This window comes from Esox lucius, chromosome 12, assembly GCF_011004845.1.
Source record: "Esox lucius isolate fEsoLuc1 chromosome 12, fEsoLuc1.pri, whole genome shotgun sequence".
Taxonomy (NCBI): domain Eukaryota; kingdom Metazoa; phylum Chordata; class Actinopteri; order Esociformes; family Esocidae; genus Esox; species Esox lucius.
The window spans coordinates 10,853,065-10,876,474 of NC_047580.1; the positions used below are offsets into that span (position 1 = coordinate 10,853,065).

General features: G+C 43.3%; 1 protein-coding gene across 2 annotated transcripts in view; it reads right to left on the reverse strand.

Annotated features, from left to right (window-relative positions):
• Positions 1–17: 17 nt before the first annotated feature.
• The window catches only part of nkain4 (sodium/potassium transporting ATPase interacting 4), a 51,295-nt gene continuing 27,902 nt past the window's right edge, over positions 18–23,410 (reverse strand). Inside the window, exons 5-7 of one of the 2 annotated variants that reach the window (XM_010875842.4) lie at positions 12,849–12,909; positions 4,170–4,257; positions 18–2,743 (exon numbers count right to left, since the gene is read on the reverse strand). In XM_010875842.4, coding sequence (XP_010874144.1) covers positions 2,734–2,743; positions 4,170–4,257; positions 12,849–12,909 — 159 coding nt within the window. In that variant the 3' untranslated portion in view covers positions 18–2,733. The remainder of the gene's footprint in view (positions 2,744–4,169; positions 4,258–12,848; positions 12,910–23,410) is intronic. The other variant, XM_020051987.2, reaches the window with a different exon arrangement.

A 23,410-nucleotide genomic window follows, 5' to 3' on the forward strand; every position in this document is an offset into this window, starting at 1 on the left:
CACCATTTTATTTTCATTTTTTTTATTAACAAATTGCTATTTAAACTCTTGAACACAGCACAGGTTTAGACCAACAGGATGACATTGAGTCATGTGACGAGCCACAGAGGCCACTAAATGAAGAGAAATACAAAAGCCCCCTCCCTTGCTCCAACACACACCTTCCTGTAGAATGAAACAGAACTGTCTACAAAGAGGTGGACTCAGTGATATCCATTCTACCAGTACAATGGATATTCCTGTCAGCTATGGATCCTCCATTCCCTGTTGCAAATAATCTATTGCAATACAAGAACTGTTCCCAACCATTTTAATAATTTTTGGTGCTAAACACTTTGTGAACTATGTGGTTACCTGCTGGTAGTGACATTTGGGGAAATCATTTGAGCCCCTGTTTATAATTTTATTGCTGCAATACCACTGATGTCACTACCCCCGTTCAGCAGAAGCCCATATCAGTTAAGGGACAGTTGTGATTTCAATGTTTTCAGTCTGAAGCCTGTCTATCACAGGTATAAGGATATGCTGATATGATGCTGAGAACAATAGATGGAACCAAATCTGATTGTGTTCTATGTTCAAGGCCCTTCAGATTAAGTATAAAACAAAATTAATGATAAAAAATAATAATAATTGCATTCATGTCACAGCAAGATAAATAAAGAAGTATACATTTGTTCGTCGAAATAGCGCTGTGTAGACTGAAGCCAATATAGATGAAGCATACATCATGTACATACAGTACATAAAGGGCAGAACTGGAACTTTCTATTGGTTCCAGTGTCCAGTATAGACCAATGAAAACAACTCAAATGGTGTTTATTATATATTGACATGAAGCAATAGCAGGGTTTTTTGAGTCAATAACAGAAACTGTAATCCTGTTCAGTAGTATTTTAATGTGTGCATGGCCATGTTGAACAGAAGGGGGCAGCAGTGACACACAACATTTATGTTGTATTTATAACTATGAGGGAGGTGTAAATTTACTGGTTCAGTGCATTCACATGCTTTTAACTCCTCCATAATGCTGATTGGCTAGAGGCCTAGAGGCCACTCAACATAAGGCAGAATGGGGTTCCAGGTAGATGGTGTGCTTTTAGACACAGATCTGCAGATCAGATGCCCAATCTCAATGTTAATGAGTGAGAAAAACAGAAACTGAGCCTTGATCAGTTTCTAAAGAGGCAACTACAATCTATAAACGGACACACCCATAGATCCAACCAGTTACAGCTCTGCAACAGAATACGCAAAAGTAAAATAATCTACTTGGGTTGTAGAATACGGTTTCCTAACCCCTCAAATCCAAACACTGTAGGTTTTAAATGTTTATAATTAAGCATATCCACAGTTGCTGTATCATACATAACCTATAAAAACATGCTATGAAACAAACGATTAAAATGGATCACAGTTCAATCATCGATCTGTAGATGGAATGATGGAGAAAAGTTGTGTAAAGCTCTGTCATGTTTTGCTATATTTGTGCTACTGTACTTCTACATTTAACACCATTTTCACTCCATTCAATATCTTTGTTTGCCATAGACAATAAACATACACAAACTACCTCTCATGTCACAGACTATTTTGGATTGAAAATAGAGTCAGCCACTATATAAAGTGAGTCAAAATTATGATCAAATGCCACATATCCAACTTTAGGTAGTTGGGTTTTCAGTCTGTGGTTTAACACACAGACATTTGAGACCTGACACGAACCTCAATCTTCCACAGCAAAAACGTTAAAACAACATTACATTTATACATTTCCTTTCATTCCACCCCTCGTTATAGTTTAGAGATTCTGTCTATTCAAGCACTGTATGTACATCCTGACCTACATTTCTGCTTTGGACAGGAGCCGGTCACGGCCCTATCAGTACGACTATATTAACAAAAAGTTACACTCAAACCTTATTGCCCATTTGCTTTTACTGTAAAAACCTTGCTTTCATGCTCTGTTATGTTGTTTAGTTTTCATTTCAGAACCCCTGACCGCCAACTACTTTTTCCATGTTGTGTTGAAATCTTTTCCTTCTATTTTGGACCAAATACCCGGTAGCTTTGGTTGCTTTGTTTCCTCGCCCCCCACCCCTCCTCACCTCTTCCTGCTTGGCCTGTGTATTTACATGGACGGATCGTGGTCTAAACTAAACAGGCAGAACACAATGGCTCATTCCATTCTGCGGGCTCCACTGTAATTCGGCCAAACGTGGACTGTAGTCCACGACGTAATGACACGTTAACCCACAGAACCGCGGACAGAATAGGCCCCTCAGACTGGAGCGCCCATTGTTTATATGTTTATGTATATGTATATATAGACTGTATATATAGCTATGATCTTTACAAAGATGACTAGTTCTGACAGAACAAAATAAGGAAATACAGCTGTCGACAGCAGGTGAAGCAAGTCTTTTGTTGTCGGATGCCGTTTGTAGTTCTAGCTAAACATTTGATATTTGAGTACACAGTAAAAGTTCAGGTCCATGCTACACTGTAATTAGCCCCTGCCCCTCCACTCACTAACAACAGAACACAACTGGGAAGTGCAGACGTTCCCACACAGAGCGCCAGTCCTTTACACACGTTTGAACTACTGAAGAGATGGAAGTGGAGAATCGGAGGAATGGCTGGCCCGCCCCAGTGCATTCTGGGACCGTTGTTGTGTCAGTCTGAGTGGCCATTTTGTTTCCATGGGAACCCGCAGTGTCGCTTCACACTTATTTACGTAGACCTGGAGGAGATAGAACACAGAAGAACTGTAAGTAACACAGAGAAAGACATACCCAGCCCATGTAGATACTGGGCCTTTAATATCTAGTGTCAGCAGAAGAGAAAACATTTCTCCCATCCTATTTGCTAGAACACAGTAAACTGTCAGGGGGGATGTCCTGCATTCTAATAATATATTCCCTTCCACTTGGGCTCAGGGAAATGAAATGGCCGTCACCACAGCACGCTTGGTTTTCAGGTTCCCGGGAATAATTGAGTAGATAATTCCACTGATAGCTGTTTTGTATACTCCTGCACATGAAAGCCTGTACGCGCACAACATGACAGGCTTCCATATTCCCCAGAGCCGCCAGGCAGGCTACGACAGGTTTACGGGTGGATATTAAACTGTAATTTACTCCCTTCAGACTTATTCCCTGGTGAAACAACAAAGATGGTTCACACAAACCACTGACCAACAGTCCACCAAGATAGGCTTGTTTATGTACTTCATCCCGAATGACATAAACATGGAAAATGGTTTTTCATTTGATTTGATATTGGCTGATCTTTCAGGAAATCCATGAGCTGGTGAGTTCAGGTTTTTGCATCTATATTTAACTGGATCAGACTTACACTATAACTCAGATATTTACACTCCAGGCTTCTCCTATTTTAGCCTTCTTTACCAGATGTTTTTTGATTTGTTTGTTTTAGCCCTGAACTTGCTCAAATAAAGTAAAAAGTCATCCATAAGGCTTGATGATTAGTTGAGAAATTAATTCAGGTCTGGTAGCTCTGGGACACATCTAACAAATAAACTGACTCAGATTCCTCAAGAGAGGTTTGGGAACACTATAATGACTTCAATTTAAAAACAAATGAAGTCAAAATGTAGGAAAAAGGGTACATTGTTCAGTTCTGTTTTCTCTGGGACTATGACATGACCTTTGACCCATACAGCATGACATCACATCAAGGTGGCATCTATCCACAGTAATTTTTTAATTACGTGCTTGTTATGCTGAAGCTGAAATGCCTATTAGAGTGGAGTAATTGAGGGCTTATTCCAATTAACGCTGTGCTAACGAAGGGAAGTAACATCTTAATTAATATCAAAGACTAGCTGTAGAGAAGCAGTCATGCAAGCGAGGATTCTCCACACGATGAAAAAAGTCGTAAGTGCAGGAATACAGAGGAAGAGCTGTTAGAATTCTCTGCATGTCTTTACCAATGTGATTCCCTTCAGAATGATAAGGTGCTGATGTAATGAAAAATACAACATAAATCATACCATTCAAATGTCACCAGATGTACTCCTACTGAAAGAGCCAAAACACCAAAATAAAAAACACAGATGAAAACCAATCCAAACACTCACCCCATACACACCCTAAAACACACACGCCAAAACACACACACGCCAAAACACACAAGTAGATACTTACTTATGCACCATTGGCTTTAAGAGGAGATGGGATGGTTTCTCATTGACATGGTAGAGGGGGAATGGGTCAAATCCACCAATAAAATCAACTGAAAACAAAAGGATCAAATGGAAAAATTACAAATGAAATCAGAACATGGACAGACAGCGATGGGGAGAAATAATCAAAAATGAGTTGACATAAAATGAAAAATATGAATTATTAAAATAAATGTTAAGGAGTATGGCATGAATGCTAAGATAATAAAAAAGAATGCTTCAAAACAGGAGATGTGGCCTTGATGTGTTTGGATTTAGGCTTTCACAATTCCCGAAATCTTTAATACATTTCCAGATTTTCTCAAAATCTGTGTTGAAAGATACCCGAAATAAGGAGGAATCCTAAATTTTCCAACCAATTGTTTGGGGAAAACAAGGGACTTTATTGAAAGATCGCAGAATGCTGCTACCCAAGTTGCAATGTACCCGAAAACAGAAAAAGGAAGGACCAAAATATGCTGATAATACATTAACTTTCCATCTTTTTACTGATTAGCTATCTGAAGCAAAGGCACGCTTCTGTGAACACAGGGGACAAGGGGACAAGAGGAGGGTCAGGCAGCTGTCAAAACAAGCCTTTTATCACTGAAAAACAGAGGGTGACCTTCACCAAGTTATCAACCAAGAGACCAAATATATTTTTCTACTCAAAATAGGAGAGGCACAGAGGGGAGCAAACAGAGAGAACTTGAGGAGAAGGACACAGAAAGAAAGTGGCAGAGAGAGAAACAGAGAGAGCAAAATAGACATAGAGACAGACTGAGTGAGGCAGAGATAGAAAAAGAGTGACAGAGAGAGAACTTGAGAGAGAAAGAGTAAGGGAGAGAGAAAAGGGCAAGTGGGAAGGGAAATGGGCACAGGCTAGTCAATGACAAAAATTGGGATAATGAGGTTAGGTTAAAGGATGTGTGTATCACACACACAAGAAAATCCGTGGATGTGAGAGCCCAGTAAACAACCCCAGCAGGGGACAGGACAGAGTCAACCTGGCACATTGTTAGAGTGGCACCGTAATATTGCTTTTGTTCCATACAGATAGCTAATCCCAACTGGCACCACGCTTGTCTTATAAGACTAAAACCGACTAATGTTATCGGATACTTTCTATTTCAAATGTCAGGGCTGTCCACCCCCCCCCCCCACCCCCCACAAATAAATGAAAAATACCAAACAGAATCATAATTGAAGTGTAAGGACTGGTTAAAGGTAGATGTACAATAACAAATAATAAATAAACAATAATAAAGCAAGCATGTCCTTCTCCACTGGCTCAATTCCGGCTCCAAGGGATTCTCAGTTTCCTCTAAGCCTATGAAATACCCAGGCCAAGCACAGCCACTGGAGCTCATCCATTCACACACACACTGGGGTGGCAGCGCCAGTGAGGTGAGTGACACGAGCAAAGGTTAAACGCACACTTGATTTGGACAGCAAATACACGCACACACACGCTTGGAAACACATCCAGGCACACACAAACGTGCACGCACAGCTGACTTCTCTGTTCCAGAAATGTTTATATTAGAAGCAGGCAGGGTTTCATCTCCTGCCTTGAGAAGTGTTTCACTGAAGAATGTTGTTGGGGATAACGATGGATATCATCTTCTCTCCCACTGATCTTCTACACAGCAGAACAGAAAGACATGGAGAGAGGAGAAAACTGGGAGATGACGAGAAGGGTGAGAGGGATGGAGAGAGGAGGGGAGATACATAAAGACAAGGAGTGATATTGAAATAAAGGGAGAGAGGGGGGGAGATACATAAAGACAAGGAGTGATATTGAAATAAAGGGAGAGAGGGGGGGAGATACATAAAGACAAGGAGTGATATTGAAATAAAGGGAGAGAGGGGGGGAGATACATAAAGACAAGGAGTGATATTGAAATAAAGGGAGAGAGGGGGGGAGATACATAAAGACAAGGAGTGATATTGAAATAAAGGGAGAGAGGAGGGGAGATACATAAAGACAAGGAGTGATATTGAAATAAAGGGAGAGAGGGGGGGAGATACATAAAGACAAGGAGTGATATTGAAATAAAGGGAGAGAGGAGGGGAGATACATAAAGACAAGGAGTGATATTGAAATAAAGGGAGAGAGGGGGGGAGATACATAAAGACAAGGAGTGATATTGAAATAAAGGGAGAGAGGGGGGAGATACATAAAGACAAGGAGTGATATTGAAATAAAGGGAGAGAGGGGGGGAGATACATAAAGACAAGGAGTGATATTGAAATAAAGGGAGAGAGGGGGGGAGATACATAAAGACAAGGAGTGATATTGAAATAAAGGGAGAGAGGGGGGGAGATACATAAAGACAAGGAGTGATATTGAAATAAAGGGAGAGGGGGGGAGATACATAAAGACAAGGAGTGATATTGAAATAAAGGGAGAGGGGGGGTGGGGATATATAACGTGAAGGGATAGTAAAGAGACAGACAGAGGGCTGGAGATACTGTGGCCTCAGTATTCAGACCCATTCACTCACCTACATTTTGTCGTGTTATAGACTCAAGTTAAAACTGAATTTGACATCAATCGACCAAATAAATTAAATGTGAAAACACGTTTTAGCCAATTTTTTGAAAATGCCAAACAAATATCTCAAGCACATAATCATTTTGAACCTTTATGTTGAACCTCCAAATTGAGCTCTGGTGCTTCCTGTTTCCTTTGATCACCTTTGAGATTATTCTAGAACTTGGAGTTCACTTGTGGTAAATTCAACTGATTCGACATTATTTCGAAAGGCACACACAGCTATAAAGGCCCCACATTTCACAGTACAATGCATAGCCAAACTAAGCCATAAAGTCCAAGGAAGTCTCTGTCGACCTCTGAGAACTGTACTGAGGCATAGGTCTGGGGCAGGTTATAAAAAAATTGCTAAAGCATTGAATGTACCCAGGAGAAAAGTAGGCTCCATCATTGTGAAATGGAACCACCAGTTCAAAACCACCAGGACTCTTCATAGAGCAGGCAATCTTTTCGTTCGAAGTAACCAGGCAAGAAAGGCCTTGGTCTGGGAGGTGAAGAAGAACCCAATGGCCACCCTAAAATAACTTTCACTGTAGAGATGAGAGAACCTGCCAGAAGGACAATCATCTTCAGCACTCTACCAATCAGGCCTTCATGGCAGAATGGCTAAACGGAAGCCACTCCGGAGTAAGAGGTATATGAAACACAAACTGAAGGACTTTTAGAGCATGACAAAAAAGATTATCTGGCTGAAGATCCCAAAATGTTACTAGCGTAATGTCTGGTGTAAACAAGGCACTGCTCATTTGATGGAGTCTAAATATGACTCAGAAGCCACGGTATATACAGTGATAAAGAGAAAGAGCGGCAGATATAGTGAGACAAGGGCTGATTGAGAGTTGCAGAGGTAGGGCTTGTTTAAATTACGAGAGAGAGAATAAAACGATGGATAGACATTCGCAGATTCATTTCCACAGTGGTTGAATTTACACCGTCACGTTACCAAGCTGGATTGTGGCCATCAGCTGTGGGAAAATCGAGTGACATGACGGCGCACTGCAGAGGAACATGATACAGCTCCGAAACATTCGTCTTCACACTTACAAACCTCCGGGGGGGGGCGGGCCCGTTCGAAAATCTGGCTCACGCTAACTCAGAAAGGCGGTGCTAGCGACATCAGCAAGTTTAAGCAACAAAATAATCAAATGTCTCATAAGTCTCTGAAACTGTAGCGTAATGTAAACATTTTGTATATCAAGATTAAAATAGGGAGGAAGAGAGAAAGGGATAAATATAGAGAAAGGGTCTGACGGAGAGATAAAGAGAGATATGGTGACAGAGATAAAGAGTGAGGGATGAAGATAAATAGAGGACAGGGCTGTAGGGCTGGACAGTCGGGCTGGGGATCTGCTTGCGATAAGATAAGAAACAGCCGTGGCTGCTGGTGCTCTGGCATGCATAAACCCACCCACACTCATACACACATACGCACGCACATACACATACACATACGCACGCACATACACACGCACATACACACGCACATACACATACACATACACATGACTGGCTCGCAGCTTGACTGAGCACTTCTGAAGGGGTTCCCTGGCTTAATGCCAGGTAATACATCGTGGAGTGTGTGTGTGTGTCTGTGTGTGCACATGCACTGTTGTGTGTCTAAGTGGTTAACTTTGTCATCCGCACAAAGGCTGTAGGAGGGAATGAAGCTGTTCATCACATCACCATGGTAATAGTGGGACCAGAATGCACAGGGGATGGCTGACAAAGAAACCCTATAGAAACAGGCCCCTGCCAATATCAATAGAAATTGGCATTATGCCAACAGATGGGAAACTCAAAGTGGCCAATATACAAATGACGAGCCACTGCCATTGGGATACTGTCAATCAATGTGATTACACAAAGCCTTGTGATTACACCAACGCATTTGAGTAAAACTGCTGATGTGATGTGTCAACTCTATTCCCCACCTAGCCTTAGGTTCCCGAGGTATCTGACGTCACCTTCAAGATATTTCACTCTTTATTATTTTTATTGCTGTCTGTCTGTCTGTCTCTGTCTGTCTGTCTGTCTGTCTGTCTGTCTCTGTCTGTCTGTCTGTCTGTCTGCCTCTGTCTGTCTGCCTCTGTCTGTCTGCCTCTGTCTGTCTGCCTGCCTCTGTCTGTCTGCCTCTGTCTGTCTCCCGATCACACCCTTGACGTGTCGCTCTACCCCTCAGTCTTCTTCCGTCCCTCCGTTTTCCTTTTTCTGTGTCTCTCTATCTCTTTGCTACTACACACCTCTCACTCCACCTGTAACCCCCCCCCCCCCCCCCCCCCAACAAATCCATTTTTGGGAATGTTACTGACCCTCAAGTTAGCGGATGGTCCACTAACTTGTCTACCTGCTCCATCATCAGTCCCTCTCTCCCTAATCATTAAGCATTATTCCTTTCCCTCCGTCGTTTTTCCCAGTACTCCATGGGATTTCATGAGCGAGTGAGCCAGCACAGAGGAGAGCGTGGTTAGCCGTCATGCTAAGCTCACACTGTGGCGTCGGTTAACTCTCTGACCTACTTTCCAAAGAGGCTTTCCCCCTACACGCTCTCCGCCTGGAGTCTGCCCCATACAGATAGCCAGACGCGTGCGCACGTCGGCGCAGACACACGCGTAAGCTGGTCACAAACGCGCAAACACACATCAGCTCATGGTAATAGAAGCAGAAAACCAGAGAGACATCACGCTGATCCTCGAGCAGAGCGTGTGAGGACTCTTTGGTAGCGGCCCGGTCTTCTACACTGAGAGAGGGTGTGTTTATCCTCACCGTCTTAAGGACAGTTGAAGTAGTCCACTGTAAACAAGCCTTGGTCCACTGAGGACTGGTTTGTTGTTAGGCTTCTAGCTGAAGGAGAGCTGCTTTTTGTTGCTCTCTTTGTGCTTTCTTTCTCTCCTGCCCTCTCCTTTCTCCATTCATCTTCACCATTCACTTCTCTCCTCGGGTGATGAAGTATTCCGCCGCAATGGGACAGTCTGGCTTAATGAGGCAGCTAGAATCGACCAGAGCCCTCTGAACTGTTATACCCCGCCTTTAGTTACAACAGAAAGAGACTGAGAGAGAAAGAGAGGGAGGGAGGGAGAAAGAAAGCAAGAGAGGGATGTAAAGAGAGACAGAAAAAGGTGATGAGGAGGGGAGAGAGATATCATATACTTAATGAGACCAACACCCGGTTGAAACCTGGCATGGCAAGTTCTGGAACATTTGCCTACCCATGAATAATACACATTCAGAAAAAAGTTAAATATAGTGACCCCTTTCATATCCTCACCAAGCCTTGCAAGAGTTGAGAAAAGATAAATGGTCCTGGGGCTGAGCGGTCCACACTTAATCCTTCAGACCAGACCACACCATTGTGACAAGAACAAACCAACTGACAAAACAACATTACCTATCAGCAAACAAAAGCACAAAGCAAAATTGGCCTTAAACCAACAGTAAACCATGTCAAATTACCTGACCACGGTTATGGATCAAATCCTTACAAACACCTTGAGAACCATCATTGAGAAAGGCCGAACTGTAAAACATTCTCCATAGAGAGAAGGCTGTGCTATCACTGCACCAGAGCAGAACCTGAGTCAGAGCTGCGTATCCTCACAAAATGTCAGAAGTATAAAACATTTTTAGAGAGTCATTTCCCTAAATGTGAAACCATCATTCAACATTTTTAAGATGTTTCTCTTTGGCTACCTATCCATTTGGGGGAGGAATCAGACAGCGGGAAGGACACTATGTTGCTGCCGGTCATCAAATGAACCACAAAGTCCGACAGAAAACACAACTCTCCATTTCTCTCATTGTCTTTTTAGGTGTGCTTGCCAAAGGCAAAGTGCCACTAGATTCTAATTACTATTCCAAATTTCTTCCACCCGCTCTAGAGCCTAAACAATAAAAGCTCAGATCAGTTATTTTCATGGATCTAAATTAGTTGTAAACACAGTCAGAGTAGCCCGTCATTTAGGTGACTTTTGTTTGTTAATAAAAATGAACCAGCTCATGTCTGGCCCCAGACCACAGATGTGGCCCCGCCTCCTCTCTAATCCCCATTTAACCCCTGATTACTCCCAAACAGCAATTGACTGTGTCTATCTAGGAATGTTCTTGTTTTCTGGAAACCGCTGTTTGTTTCATGTCGAATGCAGATCAGGTGATTTGGTTCAAATGTGTTGAACAAGGATGTAGTGTGTTGTGTGGCGGGGTGGGGCTCGTTAACCAATGAGGGGGGAGGGGGTGTTATTGGTTTATTATTATTATCATTATTGTCATTATCATTGTTATTTTTGTGGTTTTATTTGGGAGCGGCTTCTGTGTCGAGTACAAAACCTAAAAAAGCAAGGGAGAATGGGGGAACACGCACATGGCTGATTACAATGACAAAAGAGCCAGGGCTTGGACGCTGTGGAGCTTTCCGTCTCCAGCAGCCAGAATCAGACTAAACCTCCTGAATAATTAAAACCAGGACAGAATACAGAATCAGCCAATTGTCTTTTGGCTTTTCTTTTCCTCCATGTTTATTCAGTGCATCGTCATTAATCTATGGACACAAAGAAATGCGCGTAGCACCCGCACTTAACACGCACGCATTCTGCATGTCTGTCCCCGTGTGTCTGTCCGATTAGCCCTTACACAAACAATATCTGCACCGATTGCCCACGTGACGGATGGCCGGATCATCGTAAACAAAGGGGAAAGGCAAAATGCAGTGAGGGAGTAGTCAATTACTTATCTCTTAAGTTGCCCACCCCCCAACTTTCCCCCCAAGATCGGCATTGCCCACTGGGGATCACTTAAGAGTGATTGGTTATAAGATGGTGCTGGCCAGAGCGTGGTGGTGGCTGGAGCGATACAAAACATTTACAGCCCCTGATTCTCTGGTATGTGACCTGTACCTTAAAAGAGGAGATTTTTCTTTGGCACCAACTGCCTCAAACAAACACACTTAACTATACCGGAGTGTGTCATTTGTAACTGTGCATTTATTAACCTTTGTCAGCTCACTCAAAAGCTTCCTGCGACCTGATTGGTGAACCCTGAATGTGGCCTCTGACCCTGAGGCTATGAGGTCGGAGCTAGCATGAGCTGTTCTTCAGATGTGCCCCCCACAACCCCCCCACCCGCTCCCTATTTCTAATCGACTCCAAGTTTTACCTTCTCCATGCCTATCACTGGTTTCCCCCTCCTTGATTGCACCCCTTTGATCTCAACACCCCCCTTACTAGCCAACCATAGGCACTTCATCTATGATTACTGTTATTTCACCCCACAAGTATGCTAACGACGCCATCTTATTTACAGCAACATCCTGGTTGCAATTTGTGTTAACTGTTTTGCTCAGGGACAGAACGACACGGTCTTCCAACCTGTTAAAACCAACAACCTTTTGTTTACTGGCACAGCGCTCTTCAAACCCAGGCTACCCAGAAGGAAATTTAAGATTCCAATTTTTGGGACTATGATTTCTGTGTGCTGGAAATCAGGGAAGGATAGGAGAGTGACAGAGCAGTGGTGGGCCACCCCTGACCACCACACAGGCCGTTGTGGAAATGTAGATATGTCGGGGGGGGGGGGAGTGTGTGTCAACATGGGGAATGGGGGAGGACAGCGTGTCAGTAATGGCCTGATGATGACTGAAACAACATATTTTCCACCCCCACTTACCCCCACTGCCATGAGAACCGACAGCTGGGGAGACCGGCGACGAGACAGAGGTACAGGGAGAGAGAAAGTGATAGACAGAGAGAGAGAGACGAAGTGAGAAAGCAAGCAGGAATTAGCCAGGTGTTTGTGAATACAAGGAAGGGTCACACAACGTCCTACAGAACAGGTGGAGGGAACGGCGAGGCTGTAGGGTGTGGGATCGGCCATGAATGACAAGAATGGAATGGTCTGACGGGCGTGGGAGGGAGGGGGGGAGGGTGGGGTGAGAGAGAGGGTGAAGTAGGCCAGCTGAGAGGGGGAGGGAGCAGCGAGGGGTCGTAAGGGAGGAGCTCCATTCTCGTCCTCCTACCATGCCTTGCGGTTGAGTTGTGGTTTGTTAAGGTCATTTTGAAGTGTGTGTCTGTGTGTGTGTGTGCGTGTGCGCATGTCAAGATAAGTTGAAGTACTCACAGCTGTCTTCCTCTTCTGTGATGGCGCTGACGACATAACAGGCATACACGAATCCCAGGAGCTGAGGACACACACACACACACAGTGTTAACGCATGAACAAAGCAGTAAGTGTGTGTGACTGAATTAATAACAGGCGAAAAATAGCAAACATTCCATTACCATAAGACAAACACTTCCGTTCACCAAAAGCAACTGCACACAAGGGACGTGAGTGTGTGCGCGCGTGCGTGTGTGTGTGTGTACAGGGTCTATGGTTTGGAGATGGTACAACAGGATGAGTGCCTATATCAGCGTATGTGCCACCGGTTTGGGATCTCATCTGTACTACTCACCACATACATAATCACACAAACTGCAGGCGAGTTGTGGGTAAGAAACCCCCAGACCGCTTTACCGAAGGCATACTACACGTGCGTCTGGTAAAATGCTACGCATACTACAAAGCGTCTGGTAAAATTATATTATTTGATAAATGATTCCCCACCCGTTCTGAAAAAAAATAACCACTTTAAAGACACACTGCACTTAAACAAGCTGGTAAAACTGACAGCTGACTGAACCAATCATGCCCCCCGAGCTCAGCACAGTAGGCTGTCCTCCTTTGCTCAAGGCACTGCGCCAGTAGACTGTCCTGATGGCAGATGGCTGTCATCTATTCTGAGTCACACAGGGGCACTGGCATTGTGCCATGCCAATTAAACCCACGTTGGGCACAATTCCCTAAAAGCGATGCACTGGGCGACCGAAGACTGGTGTGTGTGTGCTAGTATTAACTAGCTCAATATTTACCTCAGCAACATGCTGTAAAAGAACTGTGTCTACAGTGGAAATCTATGATTCTCAATGCTGAGACCAGGAACACAGAGAGTTGCTGGTTTTAACTGGTTCCAATTAATTAAGTTTACCTGGTGTCCCAGGTCTAAATCAGTCCCTGGTAAAATGTACCAGGAGGTTTCAAGGCCGGGAGTTGAGAACCAGTTGACTTAAATATAGGCTGTTCTCCATTGAGAGAAAACCTGGATGTTCCAGTATAGTTTGCTATAGATTGTTTGCGATAGAATGTTCATTCCTATCCCCAGAACTGCAGCAACTAAGGGAGACACCAGGATTTTGCCCAGTGGTTCCATGGAGGGCGGTGCAACTGGTTGAGTTTGGGGGTCAGTTACTGGTTGCCTAGCCTTTCCTTGTGGTGGCATGGGGGTCAGTTACTAGTTGCCTCTCCTTGTGGTGGCTTGGGTGTCAGTTACTGGTTGCCTAGGCTCTCCTTGTGGTGGCTTGGGGGTCAGTTACTGGTTGCCTAGCATCTCCTTGTGGTGACTTGGGTGTCCGTAAGCTCAGTCAAGGTAATCTGGAGAGTGTGCTCCTTCCAGTGAGTAAGAATTTGCCTATAGACAGTTATAGTATTCAGCTGACATTAATTTTGAATTGGATATTACCAAATGGGCTAGAAAAAACAGGGTAAAATATAAATACATTTACTCTGTTATTGACAATATAACTTTAAGGGATTTTTAGAACACTGTTCAACACAAAAAACAAAGAGGAATGCAATCAGCAGTTCATTCAAAATCCCCTTTTAGTAAGACAAAGAGTAAGCTGTAGTTTATAATCAATACTTACTGCTGATGAATGGTTACCTTTTTTCCAAGAGTGGAATATGATTCAGAATAAAAGTGGCTTGCATTAGTAAACACTTGTTTATAGCCTTTACTGGGCATGTGTAAAGTGCATTTTTAATTCGATTGGTGGACCCAGGTCTCGTTGGCAGCTACAAAGTAACCCACCAAAGGCTAGGAATTTAATTTAAACTGAAAGGTTTCTGTACATATTCAATGAATTAAAAATATTTCCCGATATCTAAAAAATAACTAGAAAAGGAACCAGCCAAGCCTAGTTCAGCCAGCCCACGATTAGAAGGGATGAATGTTGTTGTCCCTGGCTGGTTTTAATCTACGGTTTTCTGTGTGGCAGAACTATTATGCTATTTTTAACAGTAGGAATGCAACTTTTACAACAGAGTGTACTCTTGTACAAAGATTACAGTAGATGGCTAGCTAGTAGCTATACAGCCTACATATAACAAAACAATTACTCCAATCACTCCACAGCTGGTTTGTTTCTTTAGAAAACAATAACAGTATAAAAGGGTCATGTAATACAATTATTCTCCTAAATATATGAGATTCATGGTATTACAGAGTGGATATATATTGGTGTGCGACAGCTGACAAGTACAGAGTGGATAAAAATCTCTGAGACAAAAACTGTAACGTCTGCGAGGGGAATCGAACCGGGGTCAAAACATTGAAGGTTGGTGATATTTCCACAAGACCACATGGCTTGCTGGTCACATACTGCGCAAGGGGTTCTGATAAAGGATAACCCCAAAAAGCATGCACGGATGGGTACTTTACCAGTAATAGTAATAATATAACCATAAACAGTTTTATTTTAGGCTTACTATAACATAGATGCATCATTTGTTTATGTGCACAGTGTCGTTATTTCTTCTCGACATTAGATCATTTTGTCACGCATTAACATCACACCAAGTTTGAATATTTAGCTAGACCACATTAAGCATTGTGTTAAATAGTCGCAATATAACCATAAACTGTTTTATTTTAGGCTTACTATAACAGCAAAGGTTTAGTCTATCCTGAACAAATCCTAAGGCATAATCTGTTTTGCCTGTGTCAAGGCTTGAACACCAGTCACTTGCAAGACAGTCCTCGTCGCTAACCACTATGCTATTTAACAAGGGGTGGACCCAGTAGTCACTCAGTAGGAAACATTCGCTCTTCATGGCCAGCTCTGCTTATGCAGTCTGGCAAAAATTGCTTCAGTTTCAAGAGAAGGTAGCCCTATCCTGGCTAATCACTTCTCTCAGACATTGCAGCCATTACAGTGGCAGGTTATTAACATATGCACAGAGCCTGGATCACACACAAAATGGTGTTAGCAGCAGGTTGCCAGACACCTTTTTATGTGTGTGTGTGTGTGTCTGTGAGAAAAATATTAGTGCGTTTATGTCTGGAGGGTTCAGCACACCCAGCAGCTACTCTTCCTGCGGTCTACATAAAACATCAAACATACGACAGAGTACAGAATAACTCTAGACAACATACCGTTGATTATATTACATCCAATAGAACAGTGTGTGTGTGTGTGTGTGTAGGGGAGTCATTCCTGAAACAGCTGCCTTTAAGTCTTTATGTCCCACCGGTCCCAAATTAACTGACATAAAATCAACTATGCCACAAATGCTGTTCTGAGTCACCTCACGTCGCTGTACTCTCACTTCCGATTCCAGTCCCCCGAACAGCTATGGAGTTCACAGAGACCCTTCTGGAAGACGAATGGTGTGTTAATCAAAGCATTAAAAGGCCTGACCTCCTGAACAGGCATGAACTAGCGTAGTTGCAGCATATCAATCTATTATGAATTAGGGTTACTCTCACTCCTCTCTTCATCGTCCCCCCATTTCTTTCTCTTCCTCCATCCCTCTCTCCTGTGGGGTATCTCACTTCTATTAGCACTCTAATGGAAAGTGATTCATCTGACAGACTTTCTAAAGTGGTGTGTGTGCATGTGTGTGTTACGGTCCATGTTTGACCCCATCTAAAGCAGAGCAGTGAGGGGCGGACAGGGGACTCGACGGAGGGAAAGCTGGGCGGTGAAGGGAAAACAGCAAAGAACGATGGAAAACCGGGTCAGAGAAGAAGATGAGGTCAGAGTGGATGACTTCAAAGCCAGGATTCGTTCCATCTGGTGTTCATCCATTATCTACAGCAAAGCTTATCAGAGGAAACAGGCTTCGGCAGAAAACATGATATTCTACATTCATCCTCTGAGGATAACACTGGCCTCCACACACGCAAACATGCACACACACACACACACGCACACACGCACACGCACACCTCACCCCAACCAATGAATGTGGTGTAAACTTAAAGGAAAGGGATAGCAAAATGATTATTTTTAGTGTATGCATAATTATGGACAATAAGGCTCCACAAAATCTATTAAATGTATAACAGATCTATACGAGTGTGCAAACGAGGAAGAACAATGATTCAACATCATATAATACCAAACAACTCTGTAGCACACCTACCTCTCCGAGAGATTTCAGCCTCGGAGGTATCGTTACAAAAGGTGAGAGGGGAAATAAAAGCCTGGGTCCCAGTTAAACCAAACACCCACTGCATTACAACAGGGTAACACACACACACACACAGCTAATGGATAGTCTACGTTGCCTTAAAGTTTTTCAAAGATATATGGGGGGGAAATTACAGTAAGGACTTTTGTGTTTGCTCTTAGCGTAACACTGCATTTAGGCTATGAAGTAGCGTTTTTGTTTTGTTAGACCACAGAGTTTTGGCACATGGCTATATAATTCCATAAGGGATTTGAGGTTAGGTGGGTTTCCTTGAGTTACAGCTTTCATCTAGCCTCCCTTCCACTGAAAGCTTTTTGGGGTCCTTGGGATCACCTTAGAAATGTTTACTTCAACTCAGGATGACTGCTCAGGCAGCTTTTGAGTTGCAAAGTCCTGCAAATTGAATGTCCTAATCTACCTGGATATCTACACAAAGATTTGCAGTGATACAATTCAAAAAATCGTCACGGGATGCTGCATACAACTTCAGTCCTCAGGATTTATGTAGGCTCATAACAAGACATGTCCCCAAAAAACATTAGATTTTTTGAGATAGCAATGAATCGGCAATGTTGTTAGTTTAAGGCTACACATGCAGTGCATTCTGAAAGTATTCAGATGCCTTCCACAGTCTGTTACATTACTGAATTATTCTAAAATCAATAAAAATCTATTTTCCCCCTCATCATTCAACACACAATACCCCAATTACCAAATAACAGATGTTGTGCTCATAAGTTTGCATACCCTGGTAGAAATAGTGACATTTTGGCAGTTTATTTAAGGATAGTTATCACATGAAGCCATTTATTATCACATACAGTGGATATAAAAGGTCTACACACACCAGTTAAAATGCCAGGTTTTTGTGATGTAAAAGAATGAGATAAAGATAAATCATGTCAGAACTTTTTCCCCTTGTAATGTGACCAATAATGTGAACAATTCAACTGAAAAACAAACTGAAATCTTTGAGGCGGAAAAATAAAAACTTTACAATAACCTGGTTGCAAAAGCGTGCACACCCTCTTATAACTGGGGATGTGTTCAGAATCAACCAATCACATTCAAACTTAAATAGAAGTCATTACACACCTGCCATCATTTAAAGTGACTGATTAATCACAAATAAAGTTCAGCTGTTCTTGTAGGATTTTCCTGACATTTTCTTAGTTGAATCTCAGAGCAAAAGCCATGGTCCGCAGAGAGCTTCCAAAGCATCAGAGGGATCTCATTTTTGAAAGACATCAGTCAGGAGAGGGGTACAAAATCATTTCCAAAGCATTAGATATACCATGGAACACAGTGAAGACAGTCATCATAAAGTCGAGAAAATATGGCACAACAGAGACATTACCAAGAACTAGACGCCCCTCCAAAATTGATGAAAAGACGAGAAGAAAACTGGTCAGGGAGGCTTTCAAGAGGCCTACAGCAACATTAAAAGAACTTCAGGAATTTCTGACAAGTACTGGCTGTGTGCTACATATGACAACAATCTCCTGTATTCTTCATATGAATGGGCTATGGGTTAGGGTGGCAAGACGGAATTAAGTCTCCCAAAAGCATATGGGAAAATGTGTTATGATCTGATGAAACCAATAATTTCCTACTTTTTGGCCATAATTCCAAAAGGTATGTTTGGCACACAAACAACACTGCACATCACCCAAAGAACACCATACCCACAGTGAAGCATGGTGGTGGCAGCATCATGCTTTGGGGCTGTTTTTCTTCAGCTGCAATCAAGGCCTTAGTCAGGGTGGAGGGAATTATGAACAGTTCCAAATACCAGGCAATTTTGGCACAAAACCTTCAGCCGTCTGTTAGAAAGCTGAGGGTGAAGAGGAAGTTCACCTTTCAGCATGACAATGACCCAAAGCACACATCCAAATCCACAAAAGCATGGCTTCACCAGAAGAAGATAAACTTTTTGGAATGGCCCAGGCAGAGCCCAGACCTGAATCCAATTGAACATCTGTGGAGTGATCTGAAGAGGGCTGTGCACAGGAGATGTCCTCACAATCTGACAGATTTGGAGCACTTTTGCCAAGAAGAGTGGGCAAATATTGCCATGTCAAGATGCGCTATGCTAATAGACTCCTACCCAAAAGTGCTGTAATAAAATCCAAATGTGCTTCAACAAAGTATCAATTTAAGGGTGTGCGCACTTATGGAACCAGGTTATTGTAAGATTTTATTTTTCATTTTCCCCCCTCAAAGATTTCAGTTTGTTTTCAAACGAATTGTTCACATTATAGGTCACATTAAAGGTGGAAATCTGACATTATTTATTTGTGTCTCATTCTTTTACATCAAAAGAACCTGGCAATTTAACAGGGGAGTGTAGACGTTTTATATCCACGGTATACGGGCACTCAATCAAGCACTTACAATTGCAAACATACAGGAAATGACAGCAAATTCAACTATAGGAATATCTGACAGTGTTGGGCACTGAGGCCTTCAGCCAGTTGATTGTTCTAGTAACACTCATTGGCTTTATTTCAATAATTTTACTTTGGCAGATATTCTTTTCCAGTCAGTCCGTCAGTCCCTCAAGTGTGTGTGTTTGTGTGTATGCACATTTATTGTGCGAAAGGAGGGGGATTTCCATTGATCGGCTGCCTAATTAACAGACTATTGATCCTGCTCACTACCCTAGGAGAAAAGCCCTAAAGCGTCCTTTAATAAAGGGAATTCACCTAGGCCTGGGCCTATCTATCCCAATGAGAAGGGAAGACAGAAGTTGACTAGTGGGACTCATTTGCGCAGACAGAGGAGTTCTACTGTTTTGGTGGAGAACCAGGGCTTTCAGAGCCTGAAAAGAAAGTATTGTTATAGTAAAAAACTACTTCCATGTTAAACAAAAAATAAATCTGATTCTCATAGTGGAAAAAGGACACAACGAAATACTATACACATATGTTAGGCTTCAAAGATTTTTCTTCTCCAACTGACATGACAATGTTATTTTATTCTAGCCAGGAACCATTTTTACCCATAGGCAGCAAGATATAAAAAGTGTCTATAGCAACCAACAGCAGCAATGGTGAAGATAATTTTTTCCTTCTGTGGCAGGTTGATTACCTGGCACTGTCAGTTTGACAATGAAGAAACAGCTTACCTACCAGGTATTAAAATTAGATCACCTCGGTGCGTCTGTGTGTGTTGGGCTGGAAAAAGAACAGGTGGATGGGGTACCAGCAGCCCCCATCTCATCATATTCAGTCTGTCAAACACACACACAGAGCTCAACCCACACAGCAGTGGCACGCTAAAGAAAAATAACAAATCTATTTTTGCATTTTTCTTCCCTCTGTAGTCCCTTTACCCCACATGGATAGCAGCTCTTTCCCTCGCTCCCCGCCAATCTCTCTGATGTTTAACGTATCCTTTTCTGGGGGTGAAATTAATCTGAGGAAAAAATCCTCAGTCTCCCCTTAAAAACAGATTAACAATGAAAGCAGCTCTGTGGAGACCCTTTGAGGTTTAATTTGTCATGTTTTTATTATGCTCTGTGAATTGCTCATCGCTAACTCTCCAAAGCCTTGCTTTGCCCGTCATTTCCAGCAAGGGACACAATAACTCTGTCTCCTCTGTTTATTCCTTACACTGTCTAACTAGCCACACTAAGTAGATGTACAGTACACACACTTTAATAGCGGTTTATACCAAGCATAAATACTAGTTTTGATGCAGTGTGTGTTATTGACAGCGTATTACTCTTTTAAGAACTGTAACTGGAGTTTACACACTTGTGTCTCACTACCACCGATTAGAAGCTTCTTTATTTTCGATGGTCGATAAAACACAACACAAGTGACCTATAGACCACACAACCCCCGTGACACAGATTCACTCACACACACACACGCACGCACGGCCTCCGGACCGTTACACGGCAGCTGTCACACACTCCGTACAGCTTCTGTCACTACATCAGCTCCTTCATACAGCTGGCCGTTTCCTGTCGAGCGCCCCACACACCCCCCCTCCCGCCCCCCCCCCCCCCCCCCCCCACCCCTTGGCCCAGAGCGGTAACCACAGGGGTCGGTCCTCTGTGGGCCTCCTGTAAAGGAGCGCTCCGGTAACACCACTACGCATGTGAAACCATCCGAAATCTCCCTCCGTGCAAACAAATCTTTGGATTGGAAGACATAAAAGTGACAGCAGATTGCAGCCTATTGAAACAGAGAGAACAATGCACCCCCCCCCCCCCCCACCTTGATGAGCCGCTGCACACCTGGAGGAGCTTGGTCGTTTTTTGTAGGGGATCATATGACCGGAGTGCAGCATTAAAACACTGTCTACGGTAGCCTAGCAATGAAAACATCGGACCAGAAAGGTCGCTGGATCAAATCCCAGCGCTGGCAAGGCGACAAATCTATCATTGAGTGTGACTTCTAACCCTAACTGCTCTTGTGGTTCGCTCTGAATAATAACATCCGCTATAGGACATAGATGTGAGAGACAGATGAAAATGCACAGGTTCTCAGCATGGCCTAAGGTCATCAGTCAGAAGACTGAGATTATATTAGGATTATGTAATAATCTGCCTGTGGGAAGATCGTAAGGAAGATGTGTGAGACAGCTTTCAGGTGATGCATTCTGGTCACGTATGACCTGGGGTGTTTATGATCGCTGTAAAGTCACACTCTATTCTAGTGTTCCCCTGTCCCATTTTAGCTCCACACTGCTGGGCGGAAATGTAGTACACTCGTCTGATAACTATACATTTATAGTAGCTTCATAAAATTGACAAAAACACAAAAACAGTTTCAGCCTAATTCTGCTCCCTCACACCCACTTTTATACTCTCCTTCTCTGTATTTCTTACAGTCTGTCTATGCCTGTGTCTTTGTTTCTGCCTGTCTCTCTGGCTCTGCCTATCTTTCTGTTTCTGCCTGGCTCTCTGTTTCTACCTGTCTCAAGTAGAAAGTGGAAAATAAGCAAGATAAATTTAGCACCAAAATAACCCATTACAAAAGGTTTCAAATATTATTAATTATTCTTTACTATCTATGTCTCTCTTTCTGTCAGTCTGACTGTCTGTGTAACTCCTCATCTTACTGTTTTAACATAACAGACAATGTCTGGCGACAGGGGGGTTAAAACAGGAAAAGAAGAAGAGAGAAGGTGCTCTGGTGTTAAGAACAGGGGGGATGGGGGAGCCTACGGTGATGAACGACAACTCCGCTGTCTGGCAATGACAGGGAAGTCAGTCGATATGAGAGAGAGAGAGTGATCGGCGGTGTAGAAAGAGAGGGAAAGAGACAGAGACAAAAATATACACAGTGTACACCTCTTTCTGTAAAGCTGGTTATATCGTCCACTGTCCCCCGACCCAGCCAAATCAAACCAGTGGAGGATTTCACTGGATGACAACAATATGAACCGGTCCCCGTATTGGCAAGGACATTTTTCATCATAATGAACCATTCTGCTGCCAGCCGTTATATTGAATGGGCATTCCAGGGTGACCTTGTACAGTCAACATTAACACAAAAGTCCCCACTGGGCCCCATCCCCCCAGGCCCCCCCCCACATCCTTCCTATTTAACAACAAAGGAAAGAGCTGAAAAACCAAAACACTTTCACAAGATTTTATGGACTCCACCTCCCTCTCCCAGAAATAGCCATTCCCATGCCGAAGGGACGCCAGGAGGACGACGCCATCCCAGTAGCCTGCGAGGGGAGTGTCCTGGGTGGTGATTTGGTCAAGGGAGGCTAGAGTCCAGCATGATGAATAAGGATTAAATAGACGTTCTTTCATAAAAGAAAAGCCGTTGGAGTAAGCAGCTGTTGTAGTCGACAGTTCCAAATGCTTCCTCCGCTTCCAGTTTACCGAAACGGGTCGTCTTTGGGTCCCTGGGCAAACGTAGCCTACTTCCTGAAGGACAACCATGTCCTTGTGACATCACTCTACAGTCATTTTCAATCTCATCTTAGAACAGGGCTGCGAAGGCTACCCCAGGGAACATCCATACGTCTAAGGACAGAGTAGACATTACCCCTAAAAACTCAGATGGAGTCACCAATCAAATGGATAGGTTAAGATCAGATTTTAGGGTAATGTGATCCCAGGCACATGGAGAAGGGCAAGTTCTACCAGGGCAGTTAGCTGGACACGCCTGAGGTGATGAGCGTGATCGGCTGTTTCAGAAGTGATCCGCCAAACCTGCCATAATCATGAGTAATCCCGCCTTCGCAGAGGCGTGATTGGACACGATGACGTTCATTTCCTGATCCCCTCTCCTCTATGGTCCTACGCAACGCGCACTCCAGCGGTTCCTAATCCACTTTGCCCCGAGCATGCCGTCTCACCAGGCAGGGTCAAGCACGTTGCCAGAGCGCCACGCCAAAAGGCTATGTACTGATGCGCTTCTTCA